This window comes from Syngnathus floridae, chromosome 15 (assembly GCF_059516105.1).
Source record: "Syngnathus floridae isolate MCC-2025c chromosome 15, RoL_Sflo_1.0, whole genome shotgun sequence".
Lineage (NCBI taxonomy): Eukaryota > Metazoa > Chordata > Actinopteri > Syngnathiformes > Syngnathidae > Syngnathus > Syngnathus floridae.
This window is the reverse complement of record NC_142427.1, coordinates 10,932,420-10,953,972: the sequence shown is the minus strand read 5'-3', so window position 1 is coordinate 10,953,972 and position 21,553 is coordinate 10,932,420. Positions and strand designations below refer to the sequence as shown.

At 43.5% G+C, this 21,553-nt stretch overlaps 3 protein-coding genes and 1 long non-coding RNA gene across 12 annotated transcripts in view; 1 reads left to right on the top strand and 3 right to left on the bottom strand.

The window, feature by feature from the left end:
* Positions 1-4,165: 4,165 nt before the first annotated feature.
* grxcr2 (glutaredoxin and cysteine rich domain containing 2) lies at positions 4,166-11,992 on the bottom strand. 5 transcript variants are annotated; one of them, XM_088398765.1, is made up of 7 exons: positions 11,937-11,992; positions 8,540-8,675; positions 7,046-7,138; positions 6,481-6,667; positions 6,104-6,213; positions 4,940-5,134; positions 4,166-4,540 (listed from the first exon to the last, which is right to left on the bottom strand). In XM_088398765.1, exons 2-7 carry the CDS (start codon positions 8,549-8,551, stop codon positions 4,310-4,312), a joined length of 828 nt encoding a protein of 275 aa, XP_088254891.1. In that variant the 5' UTR covers positions 8,552-8,675; positions 11,937-11,992; the 3' UTR covers positions 4,166-4,309. The 5 variants fall into 5 exon arrangements, with proteins under 5 accessions (XP_088254891.1, XP_088254894.1, XP_088254893.1 ...); XM_088398768.1 differs by having other exon boundaries at positions 7,046-7,115; positions 11,937-11,954; XM_088398766.1 differs by lacking the exon at positions 4,166-4,540 and adding an exon at positions 4,549-4,851.
* On the bottom strand, positions 8,594-16,650 carry plac8l1 (PLAC8 like 1). 3 transcript variants are annotated; one of them, XR_015863070.1, is made up of 7 exons: positions 16,552-16,650; positions 16,031-16,209; positions 15,513-15,715; positions 15,306-15,442; positions 14,941-15,177; positions 11,937-11,990; positions 8,594-8,675 (listed from the first exon to the last, which is right to left on the bottom strand). XR_015863070.1 is itself a non-coding variant. In XM_088398772.1 (6 exons), the coding sequence occupies exons 3-5, from the start codon at positions 15,634-15,636 to the stop codon at positions 14,986-14,988; spliced, it is 453 nt and encodes a 150-aa protein (XP_088254898.1). In that variant the 5' UTR covers positions 15,637-15,674; positions 16,031-16,209; positions 16,552-16,650; the 3' UTR covers positions 11,140-11,990; positions 14,941-14,985. The 3 variants fall into 3 exon arrangements, 2 of the variants coding, with proteins under 2 accessions (XP_088254898.1, XP_088254896.1); XM_088398772.1 differs by lacking the exon at positions 8,594-8,675 and having other exon boundaries at positions 11,140-11,990; positions 15,513-15,674; XM_088398770.1 differs by lacking the exon at positions 8,594-8,675 and having other exon boundaries at positions 11,230-11,990.
* LOC148386684 (uncharacterized) lies at positions 15,584-21,040 on the top strand. Of its 2 annotated transcripts, XR_015863072.1 has the most exons (4): positions 15,584-15,730; positions 15,855-15,902; positions 15,996-16,228; positions 16,866-21,040. It is a non-coding gene; the product is annotated as an uncharacterized LOC148386684 (long non-coding RNA). The 2 variants fall into 2 exon arrangements; XR_015863071.1 differs by lacking the exon at positions 16,866-21,040 and having other exon boundaries at positions 15,996-16,655.
* The window catches only part of lars1b (leucyl-tRNA synthetase 1b), a 10,175-nt gene continuing 5,842 nt past the window's right edge, over positions 17,221-21,553 (bottom strand). For both annotated transcript variants that reach the window (XM_088398745.1, XM_088398746.1), the window contains 11 exons: positions 21,475-21,538; positions 20,643-20,826; positions 20,246-20,336; positions 20,017-20,157; positions 19,376-19,516; positions 19,163-19,273; positions 18,968-19,078; positions 18,259-18,363; positions 18,040-18,135; positions 17,818-17,950; positions 17,221-17,661 (listed from right to left, as the gene is read on the bottom strand). In XM_088398745.1, the coding sequence (XP_088254871.1) occupies positions 17,459-17,661; positions 17,818-17,950; positions 18,040-18,135; positions 18,259-18,363; positions 18,968-19,078; positions 19,163-19,273; positions 19,376-19,516; positions 20,017-20,157; positions 20,246-20,336; positions 20,643-20,826; positions 21,475-21,538 (1,380 nt within the window). In that variant the 3' untranslated portion in view covers positions 17,221-17,458. The remainder of the gene's footprint in view (positions 17,662-17,817; positions 17,951-18,039; positions 18,136-18,258; positions 18,364-18,967; positions 19,079-19,162; positions 19,274-19,375; positions 19,517-20,016; positions 20,158-20,245; positions 20,337-20,642; positions 20,827-21,474; positions 21,539-21,553) is intronic.

Below are 21,553 nucleotides of genomic sequence, written 5' to 3'. Positions count from 1 at the left end.
GAAGGACTAAAGACGTCGGATTCACGGGCAGTCATAAAAGGAAGGATATATTTAATATATTTTTGAGGGGGGCAGAAGTTCAGAATGAACCGACTTTCCTATGAGACTTCAGTGACATGTTGACGTCCTGCTATGGATCTCAAAAGGAGAACACGTTTGACAAGATTTTCTGTCCATCTTTTTATGTTGCTTATAATGTTGCGGGAAACTCCCGATGGCCACCACGACCTTTTCCCATTATCCTCACGTCATACTGGTGTAAACTAAAGGAGAGTTTTAAAAATCTTTCTTCGATCCATGTTGGCCTCTTTCTTCTTCTTCTTTTCTCTAACACTGACTAGATGAAAGCAAGGGAGAGGTGAGTTGAAATACGACCATCCAAGAAATGGAGAGAGACAGCACGAATGAAAGTAAATGCGCTCTCCAGCTCGGCCCACACAATATCTGCCCGGTCTTGCGGAACGTTCATCTCCTGACTCTTTCACACACTCGCATGCACGTACACACACACACTCCAACTTTGACATCACCTGTGTTGCTTCCAGTTTTCCCCATGTTGGCCTTTGTTCACAGCCAAGGGAATTAACAGGCCTCCAATGTTTCTGATTTAATCAACAGATTGTCTACCTTGCTTAAATGGTATTCGGGGGATGTGATTCACAAAGCATGCCAATGCTTTAACATGAAGACCAGGGCTGTCCATTTTTGGGTTGCAATAAAACTGGCATTCTTCACCTTCAATGTATTGAGTAGAAAAGATAAAATGAGCACATGTGCATCTCACCAATAAAAGACGATAAATCTCAATACATGGGGTCGAATAAAAATGGAAGCAGCCAGTTGGAACAGCAAAAACATTGAAGCCTGGCCTTTCTATTTATTGGCCTGACTACACATTTTAAATGAGCAACCAAACACAGATGTGTCACAAATTTGCACTGCTCAGTTTTGATGGATGCCATCAGAGTTATTTGTTCAAAAATGGTATGTTCGAGCAACCGTGGAACGATTGCGCTATATCATTCTGGGAGATTTTTGCAAACTTTATTGGAATGTACTCACAAACGTAATTAACGCTCTGAAATTTGCGCCTGTTTGGTTCAACACAAAGCTATTATTCTGCTGTAACACGGGTTAATTGAACCTTCTGGCATCTATCTATTTATATGCTCTACTTGTGTCACTGGGATATCTGATTTGTAGAAAATATTTCAGAACAAATGCACTTATATCATTTCTGCATTGACTGCATTCGATCATGCAGGTAAGACTGATGAGATATTTCAGCGCCTTGTCCCTGGCTGTATTCAAATTTGGAAAGAAAAATGATGCAGGCCATATCTGAGTGCCGTACCCTGGAAAAAAACAAAACAATGCATAGCGCCAGCACGTTGCACGAGTATTGGTAAACAACCTTTCTAATTAGACTAATTGATTTCACACACCTGGCTAAGCCACCATGATGGATGGAGTGGCCAACTTTCTGTGCATGCAAATCACATTTTAATTCATACTCGAGCTGTACACACAAATACAGTATATAAATATACATATTGTGCATTTTTTTGTGAGTCTCTGAAAAAAAATGTGTGCCTCAAAATCGGATACAAGTTTTTCCCGTTGCAGCCTGTGGGTAGCAAACTAATTGTAATTTTTCTGCAATGCTCCAGTGCATTGGTAGGCAACTCAGGTTAGCAAATGACAGGATTGTTATCCAGCTTCTGCAGACCTTGCTAATTATCTGACCGTTTGAATCAGTGTGCCGCAACATAGAGAACATGCAGGACAACGGCTCTCGAGGATTGGAGTTGCCTACCCGTGGTCTAGTTTTTCTCCCCCTCGCTTCTCCTTTTCCAAAATGCAAAGGCGCCCCTCCCTGCGGCACATCTTACTGTGGAACACAAATTAGGCATGACACGTGCCTTCAGAGGGCGCGACGCTTCTCACACCCTCATCTAGCAAAATAGTCCATTTTAATTGAACATCCTCAAGCTGACCCCACGCGCATGCGGTGACAGATATTTTGCGGGAAAGGTCGTCCGCTGTGTGACACAGGGGGCTTCACACATGGCTGCTGCTGCTGACACTAAAAGCAAGAGGGGGGGGGGGGGGGGGTTGTATCCCCTGCGTGTGTGCTACGCTGCTCACAATGCCGCTAATGAAATGAAAAACAACAACGTTAATGAGCATTCTTCAGATATATCAATCGCTCAACGGGCGTCTTCATCAGAAGCAAACAGACTTGGAAAAAATAGCCATTCACAGCACGTCACTCGAAAGTTCACTTGCTTGGGTCATGCTGTGGCCGCAGAAATATCTCTGCTAGCTTTGTAGATGCGGAATATGCATGCATATTTAATCTCCGTGCTCTGCTGCCCTTTAGTCCAGCTGGAATTGTGGAAAGAGGCAGACAAGTCTATGTCTATGTCAGTGTATATGTTAATCATGTTCCATTTTTCCACCTCCAGAATTGCTGGAAAAAAAAAATTATATATATATACATACAAACTTGTCTTTCCGACCCCAAGCAGGCCTCACTGATGGTGCACGTCGCCCCCTGTGATCGCCCTCTAGTACTACAATCATCACAGCCAGCTGTGGTGCAATTAATTTCTCATTAGTGTGTAGACAATAACTATCACGCCACTTTGTTTGCAATTTTTTTTTCTCCGTTTGCCAAAGCAGATCCCTACCCTCCCACCACCCCCCATCATCATCAGCGCCGCCATCAGCGATACCCTGCTGGCGGGAAGCGTTCACGTCCCCACCGAAAGCAAACAACAATTAGCTTCCTGTTGACACAGTAAATGGTAGACAATGGTGTACAAATGAGCTCCTGCTGAGGAACCGACAACAGGGACTTTCACTTTAGGAGTTGCTTAATTAAGCATCTTCACTTCTTCATTTGTTGACATACAGCCTTGCATAGTCATCACCTCAGAGAGGTTACATAATTGATAACATCCCGATGACAACTGTTTGCCTTTTGATCATCTCAAAAAGCATTTGTGTCTTCGCTGCACCGTCTTTGTCGGCAGCTGTATTTTATTTGGTTCATCGTGCTGAATCGACAATTTGGCCTGTGCTGTAAATTTAGGTTCAAGTGTAGCGTGACTACACACTTCATGCTTCACTGGATGTTTCTATGTTTTAGAAGTGGTCCATTCCTGAAGGCCAGGGACAGTGCTTCGGTCAAATTTTGTCGACTCCTGATTCGTTATTTAGCCATTTCAATAAGCAAGGCCTGCTAGTTGAGTCAACATTTTGCAATTTTGGGCTGGGAGTTTTGTAATAATCTCGGAGGGTGATTTCTCAGGTATGATTTTAGGTTCCTGCAAGATTTGGGGTTGCGGTCAGTGCAGACGGCGACTTTGATCGATCGTCTCTCTTCGCGGGCATTAAAAGCGCCATTTCAGCAGCAGCGGCAGCCTTCGCAAAATATCCCACGGCTCAGAGCGTCTGCTATCTGCTTGGAGAGCAGATGGGCATATAATAGAAGATTGTGCTGGCTAAATTGTTTTGAGAAAGGAAAAATGGAGAACGCACCGACCCAACACCTGGGGAACCACGCTATCCGATTGTAGGAAGATGGTGATGACGAGTGGCATCATAAAGGTGTGGCTTTCCTGAGGCAATTACTTTTAACCTTATTTTCCAATTCGGTCGGAAGAGTTATCAATATATGTGTCATGTGATGTTCATATGGGACAGTAGTTGTAAAACTTTTGAAACAAAGTAGGCTACCGTCTAAGAAAAATACTTAGTTAAAAGTAGTTTAAACAAATAACGCATTGCTCATACTGTATTTTTAATTATTTTATTATATATATTTATTTTCTTCTTAGCATACTGAGGCAAAGAAACCCCTTCACAACAATCTTTACTAAACAATCTCAAAAAAATAAATGTCAGACACAAACAATCTGAATTGGCAATATCCTGAGAATTAAATTTGATCTTACATTTCAAAAAATCCTGTCCAGTGCACACTGGAATAATTATCAGTATTATTTTTCAAAATGATTTCGAAACTCATCGATTTGATTGCTGATACAAACTGTCTGAATTTAAGTGTTTGACTTTGGTGCCCAGAGATAGTGTTTAATTAAGGAGAATAGCAAAATAATAAGATCTGGCAAATAAAAAAAAGTGGGACATTATATTCACGGCACACATTAAAATGTATTTTACAAGCGTGCTGTCGTAATCCCCCTGTTCAGCCATGTCTTGCGTTGGAACCCCACCATGAACATTTGGAATGAGGCAATAGTGTCGTCTGGACACACACTTGAGCGTCAAACACTTCCATTTACTGGCTGGCGGGGCCCCCCCTTCCCTGCCGGGTACGAGCGCTGGGCAAAAATGGCGACTTGCCGGCGCAAGCCTGGCACCTCTCCAGGCCGTGAGGGTAGCAAGCCTGGCAGCGCAGCTCGCTGATGGACTCGTTGAAGCGGTTGGCCAGCATGGACAGCTTGCTGCCGTGACACAGCGAGCACGGCGTGCAGCCCGAGCCGCCGCAGAGCTGGCAGCACACCGGCTCCTGGACAACATGGCGGGGGGCGAAACGTGGTAGATAAAAAGTAGGTAGGTCAGGTGTGAAATAGAAGGGAAAGGAAGTTTAACATTTACAACCTCTGACCCTGACCTTTTGCCAAAAATTTAAATACACCTCAGGATAAGCTTGTTGCGACTTCCAGTAATCAATTCTTTGCTGACGTTGATCTCAAAGGTGAAGAAATTGTTCAATTTAAGCTTGATTAGCGCCTGTGTCATGTTTTGGCGGTGCAACAAATCAGAAGTGACAGACGCTTGAGAATGATGGCAATACAGGAGCACACACGATGAGACAGACTGGCAAATATGGAGGAATGAGATTAGCCTAACACACAAATGGAGGTAACAAATACTCCTGGCAGGGCAGAATACTTTGGATCATTACCTGCGCCTGTGAGGTGGCTTTGCGCTCGGCCTCCTTCGCACGCCTCCTGCTGCCACGCTCACGGGCCTGCGGATAAACCTCCGGAGACGCGGGGGGCGCCGTCCCGTGGCGTACAACGTCGGCCTTCCTCGCAGGTGCTCGTACGATTCGCAGGTTGCTGGTGTAGATGATGATCTTTCCAAAGTCCAACACCGACTGAGAGCAAAGACAGATTATGTATCACATTATTTTCTTTCATTTTGTTATATATTTACATTGATATGGATTAAAAATTAAAAGCAATACGGAAAGCTGTCGAAGACTTCTTCCTGTGACTTATCTTTCTTCCTTTTTTTTCTCTCAGGGTGCAGATATCTGCAGGCATTTGCATTTTTTTTTCAAACATGGCGAAATGACAATCAGATAAGGGGCACTGTGCTCTGGCCGAGTCTGTCTTTTGAAAACAGCGAAGGGGAGTCTAGAGGCGAGCGGTCATGTCTGTGAACCTAAAATACCGCCCATGTATAAAATCCACATTTCTGTCCTTCACTGATAAACGGGATAAGAATGTCACGTCTCAGCCGGCGTGTGGCATTTTTTGTGCGGCGGATGAAGCTGACACTAAGCCACCGAGCCTCCTGACATTGTCGCTAAAGTGTCGACTTTGCGTTGGCTCGTAATTGTTTTTGTTCCCTTCGAACGGAAATTTACTTAAATTGCACAGGGATTCGTCGCTTTTTCTTGTCGAGCTCCCCCCCTCTAGCATCTTTATGAAACATATCAGCTGTTTATTATTGTTGGTCGTTTTTTTTCTATGTGGGACGCAAACATACAAGCGTTGCTACAATCCGATTATAAATCCTTTCATGTAATTTACATACAGTAAATCCAATGAGATTATGCGCCAGAAATAGTGAGATATTTTTAAAAAAATACCATGAGAGGAATTAAAGGACGGGGTTTAAAGGTTACATAATATAAACGGTTTTATCGGGATGTTTGGAGGTCAAACAGCTGAACCGCTCAATGCTCTTGCTAACCAAAACAGCAGCACAGATGAATTCAATTGCAGATACGCTTATGGAAACTAAAAAGAGCATTCATGAGAAACAATTATGAGCCTTCCAGGAGTTGTTGTGAATACATTTCAAGTCACATCACGTCGCGACTAAGCCCGCTGCTTACTTTCGGGTCTCCATCTGTTTGGTTGGTGTGGCCCGCAGCAGCCTTGTAGCCTCCTATGCCTCTGTACACGTTGATTCTCTGGGCAATGAGCCCTGTAGGAGGCTCCACACCTGGGTGGGCGCACAATAACAACATGTTGTCACACTACTCCAGCTTTCATCCTCCAACACAACATATGCTATGATGGCCTTCAATTAGCAATCAATCCCATTCTCTGTTTTTAAATAATTTTCAAGAAGCTTCAGTCTGAATGCATGTTCAGTCCTTATTTTTGACTTGTTTTGATAAATGTTTGAAAAGCAACTTTCCTGGCAGGAGCGAACTTTTCCAGCAGAAGCCTTCCCAAGCAAACAAAAGTCAAACAGCTATCAACCCACCCTGCTGTTCCGATGAAGACTCCTCAAAGCCGCACAGCTGCTCCATCTCCAGGTGGCTAGGCGCTATCTTGCCGTGCGGGAGGAAGCTGTGAGGGTACTTCTCCTCAGGGCTGTCCAGCTCCTGCCCGTCCTCGTACACGTGCTTCAGGACCCGGCCGCTGTAGGACGACGCCAGCTTGAACCTGACCTGGTGGTTTGGAAGCAGAGTACGAGCTGTCAAGATGCACAGTGCCGAGAAGATGATCCGGAAAAGCTGAAGGGTTTGATCTATTATGGGAAACGCGAGAATAGGATCAGAGGGTGTCGACGGAGAGGCAGGCACGTCTATATAAGACAGAGTGGGAATTAAAAAAAAAAAATACACTGACTAGTTAATTGAAAAGTCAATCATTACATTTGAACTGAAACAAAAACTAACTTGAATGAAAAAATCCTCAACCAGCCCACTGAATTGTAACATTTGCCAAATAGCAATTGCACATCTGATTGTGGGCCCGAAAAGCAGAATACATTTGGTTCACCTTCTGACAGCCCGACACGAGCAGCTTCTCTCCAGATAACTCACCTTTCTGTGCTTGGTGCCTTCATGTCGCTGACTCTTTTTTCTCTGGGGTTCCTCCATGACGTCTGCTGGGCTGCAGAGAGCAGGCAGGTCAGTCTATAAGGTGAGAACGTCAGCATTAAGCAGTCACCGTCTGCTGTGATCAACGGCAAAAGACAGCACAAGCGGGGACGGACGGGAGTCCTGCCTGCTCAAGAGCTGTGTGGACCAAGGTGGGTGGATTGAGTCCTTATTTTTCTGGTGGATGAGTGAGTGAGTGTGTTTGGCGTGCCTCCTGTTCTTAACAATGATCTACCATTGGCCCACTTTTATTGGTAAGCACGTTAAATTATTCACACTTGGATCGGGTGTGCCAAAGGGTGGTGAAGAAACTAGAAGCTCTGTCATCAAATAGTTATGACTGCTTGAATAGAAGCCTGTGTGCACGTGTGTGTGGATATTTGTGTGTGTGTGTGGGAGTTGTTACACAACAGAGGACAGCTTGTCAATGGAGTGGGGTGCCTGTGTGGTATTGTAAATATGTCAGCAGGACTAATATTAGATATACCTACACTCTAGTATTATGATAACATGCAGTATTGATATAATTGAAAATATTTCTTGTGAATTGTGCTGCTCTATATTTGTCGTTCGACGCAGAGGATCAAGACTTGATTAATTGTTCATTTTTGTCAGCATAAATAAAAACATAGGCTAACACTGAAGTGTTTTTTCTATAACAAAACCTCCGTGTGCGGCATGGAACAAGCGAGCCGCTCATGCAAAAATTGTGTCCACGCAAGCGCATCACGTTTTGAGTCTATCACCCCTATCAACATTCAACGTGAGCTTCATCCATTCGTCATGTTGTGCACATCGAAAGTTCAGCAGGTGCACGTGTGCATATTTGTCACTGTCTGGCCTCAAGAAATGTCTAACATCAAAACTTTCTATTCTTTGGGGTGTATTCACTCTTTGCAAAATGTCAAAAGAGAAACCTGACAGAACTCTCTGCTCATGGTGTGTCAAATAAAAGCAAAAAGCTTTAAACAGTGCCTTGTAAAAAGACAATAAAGTCAACCAATCAGCTCATCTTGTATTTTTGTCAGGCGTTTCCATAACAACACAGCTTGTTTTTTTTCCCTCATATGGTTTTAAGCTTCATTGTGACTCATTTCCATTCCTAGGCCGGCCGGGCTTTGTCTGTATACTTTTCCTTGTGTAAAGCATATAAAAAGGCAAATGGGGAAAAAAAAAGGCCCCTGCTGTGCTACTTTGGGGCGTATTCTCAAGAGTAAAACGAGACACCCGCAGTGTCGTGGAAGAAACTGATTGCGAAATAAATATCTGTTTGACAGTGTCTCTGCATATTGAGCGTTGTTTTCTTTGAAATTGTCTGTCCAGAGTGAAATGAAGCCGTCAAGTACTTCTTGTATGTGACTATTTGGTACATAGTGGAATCAAATCATGTTGTACATGTTCTGAATTGTGAGGGGAATATAAAGCATGCAATGTCACCTTTAAATGCATTTTCTGTTGGATGTCATTGGATGGTGCAGGTCTTAAGGAATAAAGTGGCCTCCTCCCCTGCACCAAACTTCACCTTCCAACGCAGACTCTGCCTTCAGGCTGCTCGGTGGCAGCAGGGAGGGATCTGAGTGAGAACCAAGGTGGAGTTGAAAAGACTAATGGAAAGCGGGAAAGGAGACGGATGAGATGACGAGGGCCACCAAGGAGAGGAAAGGGAGGAGTGATGAAGAGCACATTGATGTTAGAGAGCATACGTGTCTGATATCGTGTCACCAATGAATGTTAGGTAAAGAAAAACAGAAATTAAGTTGAAGTCTTGACAATATCAAATAAAAAATAAATACCTCAGCACACATTTTGCATTGCGCCTGTTGTTGTGGTCAGTCGAACAAAAGTACCGCTTTTAGTATATAATTTTGTTCAGAATAAATTATTTGATTTATATTATTATAAATTAAAAAAATATGTAGTGAAGTCCAAGCTAAAACAGTTTAATCCTGGAAAAAAAAAATCATGACAAGATTGCTGGGCCATTCAAAGAAAAATCTGCTCCACAGCAACTTGTGAAGTGGAACATTTAAACGTCATCATCTTAATTAGTTTGTCAATCAAAAACGAAGGCAGATAGCAAGCTAGCATTTCGCCGGGGGTGGATTGATGGCTCAATTAGCTGAAGGGTGCTACTCGTGTCTTTTCAATGCACGCAAATACGAATCTAGTGCCGAGTCCTCTCGTAAACACTCCATTCTAACTTCTATTCCATCTCAGGACTGCAAAAGAAGGCGCATTGTCGTTGCCATGGCAACTCCGTATTGCCTATTTTAGCGCGCTATTATTGCTTGCTCTTTTCAACATTAGATCAAAAAACAATTTTCACAGTAAAGAGGAACCCCAGTGCTTACATTTGTACTTGATCGGATATTTATGTAATGACTTCATCCAGCATAGATGAACATGTGTTTTTTTTTTTGTTTTAAAAGGATCAAATGGAATGACCTAATTACTTTGAGCAAACTACTAACCTGGAAAGGCTGTATATCGCAAATTGTTGTACGTTTATAGCTATAAAAGATTAAGCACTGAGCTCCGCATTGTTGGCAAGAATGAGAAGATGTCAGAGCTTTAAATAACTGGCCTCGCACGCCTACCCCGTCTGTCATGTGGGATCTGAGGTGCGGCGGATTCTTTGGATCTCATTTGTTTTACAGTCCATTTGATGCACCGGGAGTCTTATTCTTCACTCTGTCTGACTTGATGGCTTCTCACTTTTAACACCCTGCTTCACTGCACGCTCATGACTGTTTGTTTACTTGTGGCTTTATCCGTCTTTTTGTCTCGTTCATGCCTTCGTCTCGACACCATTCTGTCTTGGGATTCTTTCTGAATCCTGCTTCTCATTTTCTCTCTAATAAAATAGCGGCCCTGGATCACCAGATCGTTGTTGAGTTGGGTGGGTTTCCAAAAATGCCTTACAGATACAAATGGCTCTCGAGATAGAAATTTAGATTGATGGTTTAATGGATCAACCCTATTGGCATTCGTGCCTCTCACGTAATCATGGTTGCTAGCATCAAGGACAAGACTCTGTAATTGGATCTAAGTTGTGACAAATTGTGAACACGAAAAAAGTCTCTTTTGAAGAGTGTTTTGCCGCCTCGTCGCATCTGCTCGCCTTGACTATTTGTCGGTCATCGTGGTGCACGCAAGTCAAGTGTTCTTCATCTGAATGGAATGCTTTAATTTAGTGACCTTTCCCGTGCATGTCAGCGTCGCACAAATTTCCACGTCGTGCATATGAGCATAGTGCCGCGCGTGCTGAATGACACCTCCGCCAGTCGGCTTACTCGACGCCTCGCCGCGCTTCATTGTTTGTGTCTGCCTTTGAGTGACGGGTCATCCTCTGAAGAAGCTCGCTCGCTAGATTGGACATGCTTGCGTGATCGCAACAGCCTGTGCTCGTCTTTGAAGGAAAGGCAAGGCCGTTTGGTTCGTGTTTATATTTAGAGATTTCAAAGACCTGTTCACATTCTGCATACTTGGAGATGTTAGTGCTCACACATGATCAGGATAGGTGGATAAACACATCAAGAGCCCAACAGATTGATGGATTAACAGACTGTCGGGCAATAAATATGATCAGACACCTGTCTGTCATTTGACGGACGGACAGACAGGTGGATAAAATGACAGATGGACCAAGTGGTGGACATATGGACGGACAGATTAACTTTTATTGTCCTGTCCAGCTGTCCTTATGGACTAAGATGCAACCACAGTCCTACACGGACAGGAGACCAAGGCACGGACAGCAAGAGAGGACCTCAGCAGGGGGGGGATGGAAAAATCATTTCCGAGGACCTTTCATCATCACTTCTTGCACCCTCTTGCCACCTACACGTTTGACACTTAGGAATTCATCGAAGCCTTTGACATGCAGTATGAAGCGCACACACACACCGACGGCTGCCCCAACTGACATACTCGGATGAAAGAACACCTTCATCAATGGCGGCTATGTGTGTGTGTGTGTGGACACGAAAGCAGTATGCAACACTTACCAAGATCTTATATGAGGCACGGGTCATATGGTAGTGGTGACAAGGACATTTAATGTGGTGCGACGTATTGCAAATGGCCCGCAGGGTTTGTTTTTCACACTCAATGCTAACAAGGTGCAATCATGCGGCAGGAAAAGATTCAATTAAGACAGTAAAAGAGGAAAAGGTGCATTCTTTTAAAAAGTACAGGAAAAAAAAATGTTTCAGCAAAAATTCTCCATCAACTCGCTGTGAAGTAGAGTTCTTTTTGAAAAGTGTGGCAGAAGGAGAAGATAAAAAAAAGGAAATGTTCTTTTCCTTGTCAAAATATTCCTTTAATGTGTGACAGGAGAGAAAATGAATGTTAGAAAATGTAAAAATGGTTGTGTTTGCTTTTGCCTGCAGGCCCTGTCACTGACTTAACACCATGTTTTCCATTTGGGCTTGTGGGATCGTTTGCTTTTTTTGCGTTTCTATCCTGAAGGCTCGCTCGTGGAAGAACCTTTGTTTGCACAGAAAAAAAAAATCTATTTCAATTTGGACTTGCTTAGGTCATAAGGGACACGCCGCATCATTGAGCCGCTACTGGAAAACCGCTTGCCGACAACTTTAACTACCTGCAATTCATCACCGCAATAGGGACTAGGTGGGTTCAGAAAATGGTTGCACCAATGAACAAATTTGGCTAAAGTTGGCCTCTAGGATCCCAGAACACAAGACCCCCTCGGCATCACGGGTTCCCCCAGCCACCCAAGACTTTACCGTGCTGCAGAACAACAAATGGTCCTCACGGAATGATTCAAAACATTCACTTTGAAGCCGTCACATGAAAGGAGTGGAAATGGCACCTTCAAAAGAGACTTTCTTCCCCTCTGGTTTTTCTTCATATGACTCCAGCTTGCCTGCAGAGACAAAATGTTAGTTAGCGCTTAGCTGTGAGCAAGCAACTCAGCTTTCACTCAAATCAATTTTCCTTATTCAAATGAACTCAAATGCGTGTTTATGTGAATGCCCTTCCTAGCTGGAACCTTCCCTATTTATTTGCATCATGCATCCTTAGACGCAGCAAAAAGGAATGCACAAGTCAGTCAATTTGCTGCAAACCCAAAAAATAAATCCTTTCAATAAATCAATGAAGCTGTCCTCGGTGCGAAAATACTTTCTAATTACGCCTTGTTTCCCTCCTACCCCCCCATCCCGGTCTCAGTTTCATCTCGGTGTCTTAAACTGCCCTGCACGAGTAATACGGTTCTGTATACGAGAGTGCGGAGTGTCTATATACTCCACTGAATAGCGAGTCGCCCCAGTGATCAAAGTGATAAATGTGCACCTCGCCTTCATTATTTCGCTGCTGTCTGAACTCTATTTCCCTGCTACTTTATTCTGACACAACTGTGAATGGGAAGCATACTAACTTGGAATATTCAGTAGAGAGATTAGTCAGCCTAACAGTGGCTGAAATTATAATGAAATAAAATCTGACTTAATACCATAATATAACATTTAATTATATGACAAGAATGAGACTCATTTCATAGTCGTGCTAGAAGTAAAACATTTTTTTTTTTACAAAGCACACATGCACACTCAAGAAGCTAACTTGTGTGTGCGTACTTGTCTGGCTGTCCTTGTCAGCACAACCCTTGACAGGCCACCCTTATTGTGAAGATATTTTTATGGGGAAAATGCTAGGAGGATGAGTGCTTTTCTTCTTATTGTACTCTGTGTGTGTGTGGCAAGTTCTCAAAACAGCAAAGCTGCATTGCCGTGAATTTTGGTGGCATAAGCGATGCCAACTGTAGGCTTTAGTCATTAAAATCAGGCCAAATAATGATAATGTAACACGCCAGCTCACTTGCGACGCAAATGAGGACAAGTGCTAAAGAAAAATTGATGAATGAATAATTTTATAAAAAAATGAGTGGCACTTTGGTGTACATAACACCTCTTTGTCGCCTCATCATCTTTCCAGCGCTGGTGGGTGTGCAACTTGAGGCCCTGATGTGCTCCCTCCCCCTCGGGCTGTATTTTGATTTCATCTGTTTGCAAGTGGCAAAAGAGTGCAATCGCATTACAGAGATACAGCCTCAATTACTCATATACACACATTTCCCCAAAGGGCTGTTTTCTATAAGCCCGTGTACTCCACACACCATGCATCGGTGCGTTTGGATGCTGAAAGTGCAGCAAGTAATATGAGCGCGCTCGTTTTATGGCCCGCCTGCTGACTTTAGATGCTCCAGGACAGCTTCAAATTTTGACCTCTTCTCCCGCTGGGGGAATCTGGATATGACCTTAGATCAGCACACTGGACTGACTACTCCCTCTGGGCGGCTTCACGCCCTATAGTTATTATTGGAAAACAGCATTTAACTAACATCTGCAGCAAGACTGCCCCCTGGTGGCTTACGGGACATTTTTTCCTTCCCCTTGGATGGCGTATGTATCCCCTTTTACAGCCAGTAGAGCTGGGAAAGGTTCCCAAGCCACAGTGGGGCAGCTGGCATTACCCAAAGAGGGGGAAAAATAAAAAAATAAAAATAAATACTTATCCCCCCATGGGCCAGTATTTACTTTTTCCCCCTTGAGATGTCACAGAATCATGTTTCTGGACGGCAATGCCTTCACTGGGGTCAAAATCCAATCAACTTTCTGAATTCACAGAAAGGGAATTTTCTTTTCTTTGATGTTAGAAATGCAACTTTCAATGAATCAGTTGCCAGGTAGTCAGCCACGTCCAATAGATGGTAATAAATGCCACGTTTGCCCTTTGAGCACCCAACCGCTTTGTGTATAATGATGTTTTCACACCCACACGGTGAATGCTTGTTGGCTGGCATTTTCAAATTGAGGGAAGGACAGCAATCAGAATTAATAACATGATTGAACGCCTGCAGGGTGGGGAAGCAGGCGGAGATGCGTTAAGGCACACCATTGAAAATGAAAATTTCATTTATTATCAACATGCTGTCCAGCAGGTTGTCACTGCAGTTGTTTTTGTTACTTTCAGCGTGTCTTGTCAGAGGTCGCTCGGGGCTTATTTTTTTATTTTTGGCATGATCACTGGCCACAGCAATATCTAAAGGGGAGATGCCAAAACATATAGCTTTCTAGCAGACACATCCCAAATTAAAATAAAAGGATGTGCACACTTGTGCAACACCATTACATTGTTTGTTTGTTGTCTTTCCCTTTGTCAAAAAGTTTTTTTCTTACTACAAGCTATATATCAAAAGATTTGATTTGTCTTGGTCTCACTTTTAAATGACAAAATCCTGGTATTTTAACTAGGGTGTGTAGACTTTTTATATCCACTGTATTGGCTCAGCAGATCCACACTTTACCTCGCCGCTATGTACCAGAGAGGAATTACATTTAATGTGTCAGCTGACCTTTGCTGTGCAGGACAAAAATAAAAAAAAACTCAGCCCTACAAAATCCATAAAGCATTACAACGCAGTGGCTGCAAAGATTATGAGGCTCATATCTCTGGACGTGCAGTAAAATAATACAGATAATAACTTCTTTGTTTCCCCATTTGATGAAAACTACGACGAAAACCAGAGAAAGGTGATTATAGCTGTAAAGGTTGCAGATTTATTGTGTCCACCCTTGTATAGTACTTGTCTTTCAGAAATTTAAAATATATTTGTTAAACAGTAGACTGCCCATTTGATAACCGAATAATAATGCAGTTTGTGATTCTAAATCTTGTCCCTCATATGTTGACAATAAGGTACCCAAATGATGAGGAAAAAATAACAAATGTAATAATAATACTTGGTTACCACTGACAAGACTTAAATGCACGCAAGCATCTTTTTTTAAAGAAATTCGATTGTGAAGTTGTACCTAATTAAGTGGCCAAAGCCGGCGTCCTTCAGGGGGCCCTCCGAATCAACACTGCTGAGAGAGCGAGTGGAATTCGGGATCAGGTCTGGCGGCGGTCCCGGTCGAGCAAGCGCAATCCAGCGCGGTGGACACGTGGTACGTCTGAATCCCGGTGCGCCACTTCATCTCCCGTGCCATTTGACACACGGCCAGGGAATAACAGCAACACACGGTGCTCCAGTCGTCGCACATGTTCCCCTGTAGAACAGCACACAACACACAGGAACATATTAGTATTCATGATCGGGTTGTATTATAAGCTCCTGTACAAAAAAAAAAACCTACTTTTATATAACATATGATGAATACTTGCACATGACACATACTCGTATCTTATAGCGCTCCCTGAAGCCGACTCTCATGGCGAAGGTGGACCCTGGCAGAAGAGGAAAACAGAGACACTCGCCGTAGTGGTTTGCCAGCCTCAGGTCCAAACAGCATGGCGCCACAGCGCCGACAACACCTGCTTGGGAAGAACACAACCTGAAGCCCTATATGGAGGACAACATACAGATGAAGATGAGTGACCATACATGTGCATTTATCTCCACAGATGTCAAATAGGCCACTGCTCCAGTCGCCGCCTGTCTGTGTGATGGTGGTGACGGTCGTCCTGGTGACGCCCAGGCCGGGCTGAGTGAGCGCCGCTACGCTCATGTAAGGGAAGTTGTTTGACTTCCAGTTTGTGTCACTTCCTGTGGGGAAACATCCATCGCCCTTCCCTGATAAAGATGGCCTACAATGCAAGCAGGTATGACTATGAACTTCGGTTAATCACAGGATTTCATTCTTTTTAGTGTGCAAGCATATGGCACTAGCATGAACTTTGTATTTGTGGATAAATTTTGACAAATATTTATTTTAAACACATACAGAGACTGGCGTTAACATGATGAAATAACATCAACGCAAAACGATCAGTGGTAAGAACTCGTACTGTTGTGTTGTAACAATTTGAATTTCTAACTTCTGTACAATTTAGAACTTTTTTTTTGCGTCATCTAATTACATACAAGTACGAAGGACAAGTCGTCGACAAGCCAACACTTACTGCTGTGTGACAATGGTCTGCTCCATTACAAAACGCCGCTGGCATGCAGAGAGGAGAGTGAAGGCCGGGAGATGACAAGGAGGAAGAAGTGCATGTCAGGGGCAGATAAAGCGGCTTGGCAAGAGAAAAAAAAAATGTCTCGGAGAGATAAGTGTGCTAGTTGGCCTCTGCGCTAAATGCTGCAAAAGACACATCAAGGTAATGAATGCATTGACATGACCTCACATTCAACAAATACGTACTATTTATGATTTTATTTCGCATTGATCTGTATTTACTATAAATATAGTTCAAAACAAATCCCCTAGGGATATTATCACGTATTGTTTTAATTACGGAAAAGAAATACTTTATTTCATATCTTATTATGACTTTGATGTGGTTATTGCTCCAGTTGAAATAGGTTACACCAAATGACATGAAGTTATAGAGGTCAACAAATAAACTAGCCAAAAATTATTAAAAAGAAATGTCATATTTTACAATGAATATTATATCGTATTTGGGAGGTCTTTACAAACCTTTTAGCTTTGTCACAAGGGTTGCTTGGGGTCATCTTACTGATGTAATGTCCTGTTTACAGCCATTGTTTCCTTTCTTCAAAATAAAAGTCAAGTTATGTAAATGTATTTATTTTAATAGCCTTAAAACGACAGGGATTAGAAAAATAGAAAAAGCACATTATTCACACAAACTATTTTTCACTTTGCACTGTACATGATCACATCACATTAACAATATGAGTCAAATATTTTTCTATGATTTGAATCAGGGCCACGTGGGGATGGATGTTACTTACAAACAAAAAGTAAATGCTACACTCACCCTTGGGCAGGAAAAGAAGAATTGACTCCGACAAATGAGGTGCAGGCAAGGAGAAAATTGACTCAGGGAGAAAATATCTACAGTTCACCTGTAAAAAAAGGGATTGTTTCATTATGTTGACTGTGACATGACACTTTTTTGGTCATAATGCATTTTTCATCATCCATGCAGTCTCCCTTTTCAGTTCACTCTTTTAGGTTTGGGGATCTAAGTGCATCTAACCCATTAGAGCTGCTCCGTATCGTCATGGTAACAAAATACATACTCACCATTAGCCCAGCAGTGCGCGTGACAGGAGGATGAGAGTCGCCACAGTTGTAAGATGGTGGGATGTAGGGGAAAAAAAAATCTGGAAATGCTGAACATTTTATTTTACAAGTTTTATTATTTCTCTGGAAATAATAATTTAAAAAAAAAACACGTTAGACAAACAGCACCTCTAGAGACACAACAGGAGGGACCGTGACGTTTCACCTTAGATGAACAAAACAAGGCAGCAGACATAATTCCATCAATAGGTATGAAAACAGCAAGAGTTTGCAGATATCAACTTATGATGGCCTGTTGTGTCGCAACACTTCATGATGACTGTGTGTTTTTCAATTAAACCAGATAGGCCAGAGTGTCACCGATGTCCACACTGAGGTTGTTGTCAGCCACAGTGACTTTCTTCTCGTCCAGGTTGATGCTGAACACGGACTGAGGAGAGATGAGGACCTTGCCCAGCTCCTCTTGTCCCAGCACGGGTACCCGACGGGGCCCCAGGAGGGGGTCTTCGTACCGCATCAGCTTCACTTTGGATAGATCTAGTCGGGGGGAACGTGGCAAAAGGTCAGGGGCGGAGGAAATTTTGATTTGTGTGCCATAAATGTAGCTTGAAATAGCTGAGATGAAAACATGAATTTTGGATTGTGTCCCTTTCAAACATCTTTTTAGTCCAGATGTTGTTTTGGATATCTAACCTTTGATGAGTCTGTTGACCTTAGCGAGTCTGCGGATGACGTTGTCTCTGCTGTCTCCCTGCCTGATGTCGAGCTTGGTCGTGAAGAGGCCGTTGCACGGCTGAGGATTGACCAAGGTCACGCAAACTGCTGGCTGTCAACATACAAATTGTCCATTTCAAATTTAAGGCGAGCGCACGGAACCTTGGGAATCACAAAGACGTCCTTCGCACGAGCGGTCACCTCGGATCTGAACACGCAGTACGGTTGCCCCGGGCAACAGTCTTCCTTCACTTTGTCATCGGCCTCGGACGCGAACAAGATGTCGATCCCCTCCAGCTGCATTGAGCATGAAAATAGAGGAAACACGCTTAAAATTCTTTCTCATGCCTGTTGACTGTCGAGCTGCAGTATGTCAGGCATCTTTGAAAGTCCAATCAGTCTGGTGAAGCGTCGACATACCTCGAGGGAATTGGTTAGGTAGACCAGGTTCTCCATCAGAACTGCCCGCTCGTCAAACTCCAGCTCGAGGTCCAAAACCCTGGGCCCGTTTTTTTCAAGGTTCTCCTATGGAAAGCCGCACGCACGAGTGATATGTTAACCGCTGGTGATTGGACTCTCTCGTTTATAGGCGGACAACTTGGGATTCGATATGTCTCAATTCAGGATTAAATTGAGTCTTACAGCGCAGTCTGAATAAAAAGAAAACACAATTGAGAAGTACAAAATAAAGATTGATGAAAAGCAAAAAAGATAAACGGTCACAAAGATTGGAATAAACATTATGTATGGATTTTTCCTCTGTTGGAGATAGTAACTTTCAAGTCAGCAAGAAATTGGCGACTTGAAAAATCCAGCGGAAGATCAATATAGCAGTTTTGCGTTTTTGTCTGACACAAGAAGAGAAAAAGAAAAGCTTTTCACAACACCCTGACAGAAGACAAAAGAATGAGTGGGAAATGTCTGTACTCAATCGCCACCAGAATAGATAGGCCAAGTGAAATGTACACTTTAAAATAAACACAAAAATATTAGATTTTAATTTAGTCATTCATTGAATTATAAAATAAATGAATGACAACAGAATGTGTGTATTTGCAAAACGGTTCACAATGCTCGCCACATTAGGATTCCGAGCAAATGGCCTGCTGCTGCAGTGTTGATGCCGTACCTTGATCATGGCAACAAAGGGCATGACTCTCTTCATGTACTTCTTCAGCTCGGGGAGTGCTCCCAGCTCGCCGGCTATCACCTTGTTGTCTGGAAGGACGCCATTGTTGCTCTACACAAAGAGGACAAACAAAGACGCAATGTCGGCGTTTGTCTGACGCAGCATGTAGAGCATGTGTGTGTCTGTGTCGCTGACCTTGTAGTGCTTGCCCAGCAGGGATAAGGCGCTGTGTTGCCATGTCGGGTAGCTCTTGGCCACATAGATGGTGCAGTGTGAAGGTTTGCTGGGGGGCTTTGAGTCGCCTTTCTGCTCAAGAAAAACATTGCGCACATCCAAGCACAGATAGGGGGCAGTATTGGGCGCTTAAACATTTTGGTTCAGCACAACTGAAGTCCGTCTGCATTGTACCTTATTTTTCGGGGGAAGCAGGTACGCTTTGAGTCTCAGTCGGAGGTCGTGCGCCGTCTCCATCAGGTACTGAGAGGAGCGCATGAGAATCTCATCCACTGGACCGGCGATGGGCCATGATGCTTTTGTCACAGATGTAGGCTGTCGGAGGGCGAGGGGGAGGAGAGGCAAAACACAGCAGGGTGAAACTGTTCGTGCTCATTAGCGTTTTAGCCGGTGCAGGGAACGGTCGTTGCTAGATGATGACGGAAAAGACACATCTTCAGCACAGCGGCCTTCTTTTGTACCCTTACCGTTAAGAGTGTTGAAAATATTCTTAGCCCTCGGTGTTGTCAGGTACATGCACGATAAGTGTGTGCCTCAATTTGACAGCAGCAACAAGAGAAAGCGTGTGTGTGTGTATGGAGACAAGCTCCGAGTGGTCACAGCCAGGAAAAGCGTTAGAAGTGGATTAAATAAGCCGGTGTGATGGTGGCTGTACTCATGAATATATATTAGCGCAGGTCTTTCAAAATGTCGCTTTGGTGCCCCTGCCTTCTTTTAAGTGTACAAAAGGAGGTGGGTGGAAAGGATGAAAGTCAGCACTTTGAACGAGCGGCAACTATTCCTCAATGGAGGTGGCAAATATGCAAATTTCTTACCTTGCCCAGCAGACCCCAGGTGTACTCGCACAGGTGTGGACATATGGGGGCCAGCAGCAGCGTTTGTTTCTCTATGAACTGGAAGACCAGCTCTTTGTGCATGCCTTCAATCGCCAACTCCCTGTACTTATCTTTGGCAGCCTGGAGGACGCATTCATCATATTAATAACTGGATGGAGCTTTTTTTGGAAGGGGTAAACAATTGTAAATTGCTTGAGATTTTATTTACCTGGAACTCAAAGAAGCCACACTTCAAAGCCTCTTTGAACATCATCCTGATATAGTGTTGCTCCGTCTTCAATATTCCAGAATTCATCTCGCTGGCCAAGATACAAAAATCCTTTAAAGTTTCGGCTCGGGGGTTCTTTAAAAAAGAGATGTTTTCGTGCAGCCTCTGAAATGCTTCCCGACTGGCTTGCTACCAGCTCGAGCGCCTCACAATTTATTTTTACTACAACGTTTTTATGATTTTTTAACTGAATGTGACATGATGGGTGTAGACTGCAGTGCATCATTTTGTTTTTCACTATAGTAATCCTACAGAGCGCAAAATTAAATATGAAGTGACGCAATTAGGGCAGGAGGACAACAAACATTTGAGAATCTTTTGCTCCGATTGTGTTTACCTGGCAAATACGCGGTCGTTGAAGGTGTCTGCAGGTCCGGTCCTCAGGTTGTTCTGGTTGGCGATCATCTCCTTCACCCACTCCAGCCAGGTGTAAAGGCGCAGGATGCCGGCATCCGCCATGGTTTCCACAAAGTTGGCATCCTCCACCGTGTCACCTGCGTCAGCCAGAGCCAGACGCATACCTACAACAGAAGAAGAAGGAGAAGGTTGACAACACTATGGGGCATCGTTGTTTCGCAAATAATGGCTGCCAGGGACTTTTTTATTTGTTAAATTGCCAACAGTCATGGAAAAATACATCATAGTAAAATGTTAACAAAAATACCTATGATGCAAACTATGGTCCAAAAACCATGTAATATGTTTTCAACATTATAAATAAATGGTTTCAATTGACCGAAGCGCCTCCGACGCACACAGCATTGAGATCAGCCCCGCTGTCCATCAGCGTGGGGATCACTATTTGAAGAAAGGTACTAATTCATGCATAGGTAAATATGAGGACAACTGACCATCTCATTATTGGCAAAATGGCTGTCAAATTAAGACTCCTGCAAATACCCAGCAGACACCACTTTCAGCTAGGAGACATCTTCATCAAGAGATGCCTTCATTACGATAAAGGTGGCAGCACCAGGATACCAGCTCGTTCTTTCCTCACACACTGTTGATTCCACAGCTGTCAAACTAGCCAAGCGCAAAGCAACAATGAACAGAGGGCCGTCTTTCGGGCCCTCTGTCTCCATCTCCAGGCGGAAGCTGTCAGTCAACGAATAATAATAAAAAAAAAAAAAACGCTGCAGTGATGAAACGCATGACACTCCGCCTACCGTCTGCTGAGAACTTTTTGATGGCTTGGCTCAGAGTGAGGAAGTTTCCGGTTGATTTGGACATCTGGTAGACAAGAAA

What these genes read in the sequence shown, in the direction of transcription:
- grxcr2 (XM_088398769.1), bottom strand. Translation starts at nt 7,161, where the DNA reads ATGCTGACGTTCTCACCTTATAGACTGACCTGCCTGCTCTCTGCAGCC. An exon ending in AAGGCACCAAGCACAGAAAG is followed by an intron (nt 6,663 to 7,045) that starts GTGAGTTATCTG and finishes CCACCAGGTCAG; the next exon opens with GTTCAAGCTGGCGTCGTCCT. An exon ending in AAGCCACCTCACAGGCGCAG is followed by an intron (nt 4,541 to 4,939) that starts GTAATGATCCAA and finishes CATGTTGTCCAG; the next exon opens with GAGCCGGTGTGCTGCCAGCT.
- plac8l1 (XM_088398770.1), bottom strand. Translation starts at nt 16,056, where the DNA reads ATGGAGCAGACCATTGTCACACAGCA. An exon ending in CAGACCATTGTCACACAGCA is followed by an intron (nt 15,716 to 16,030) that starts GTAAGTGTTGGC and finishes CTTGCATTGTAG; the next exon opens with GCCATCTTTATCAGGGAAGG. An exon ending in GGGAGCGCTATAAGATACGA is followed by an intron (nt 15,178 to 15,305) that starts GTATGTGTCATG and finishes GCTGTTCTACAG; the next exon opens with GGGAACATGTGCGACGACTG.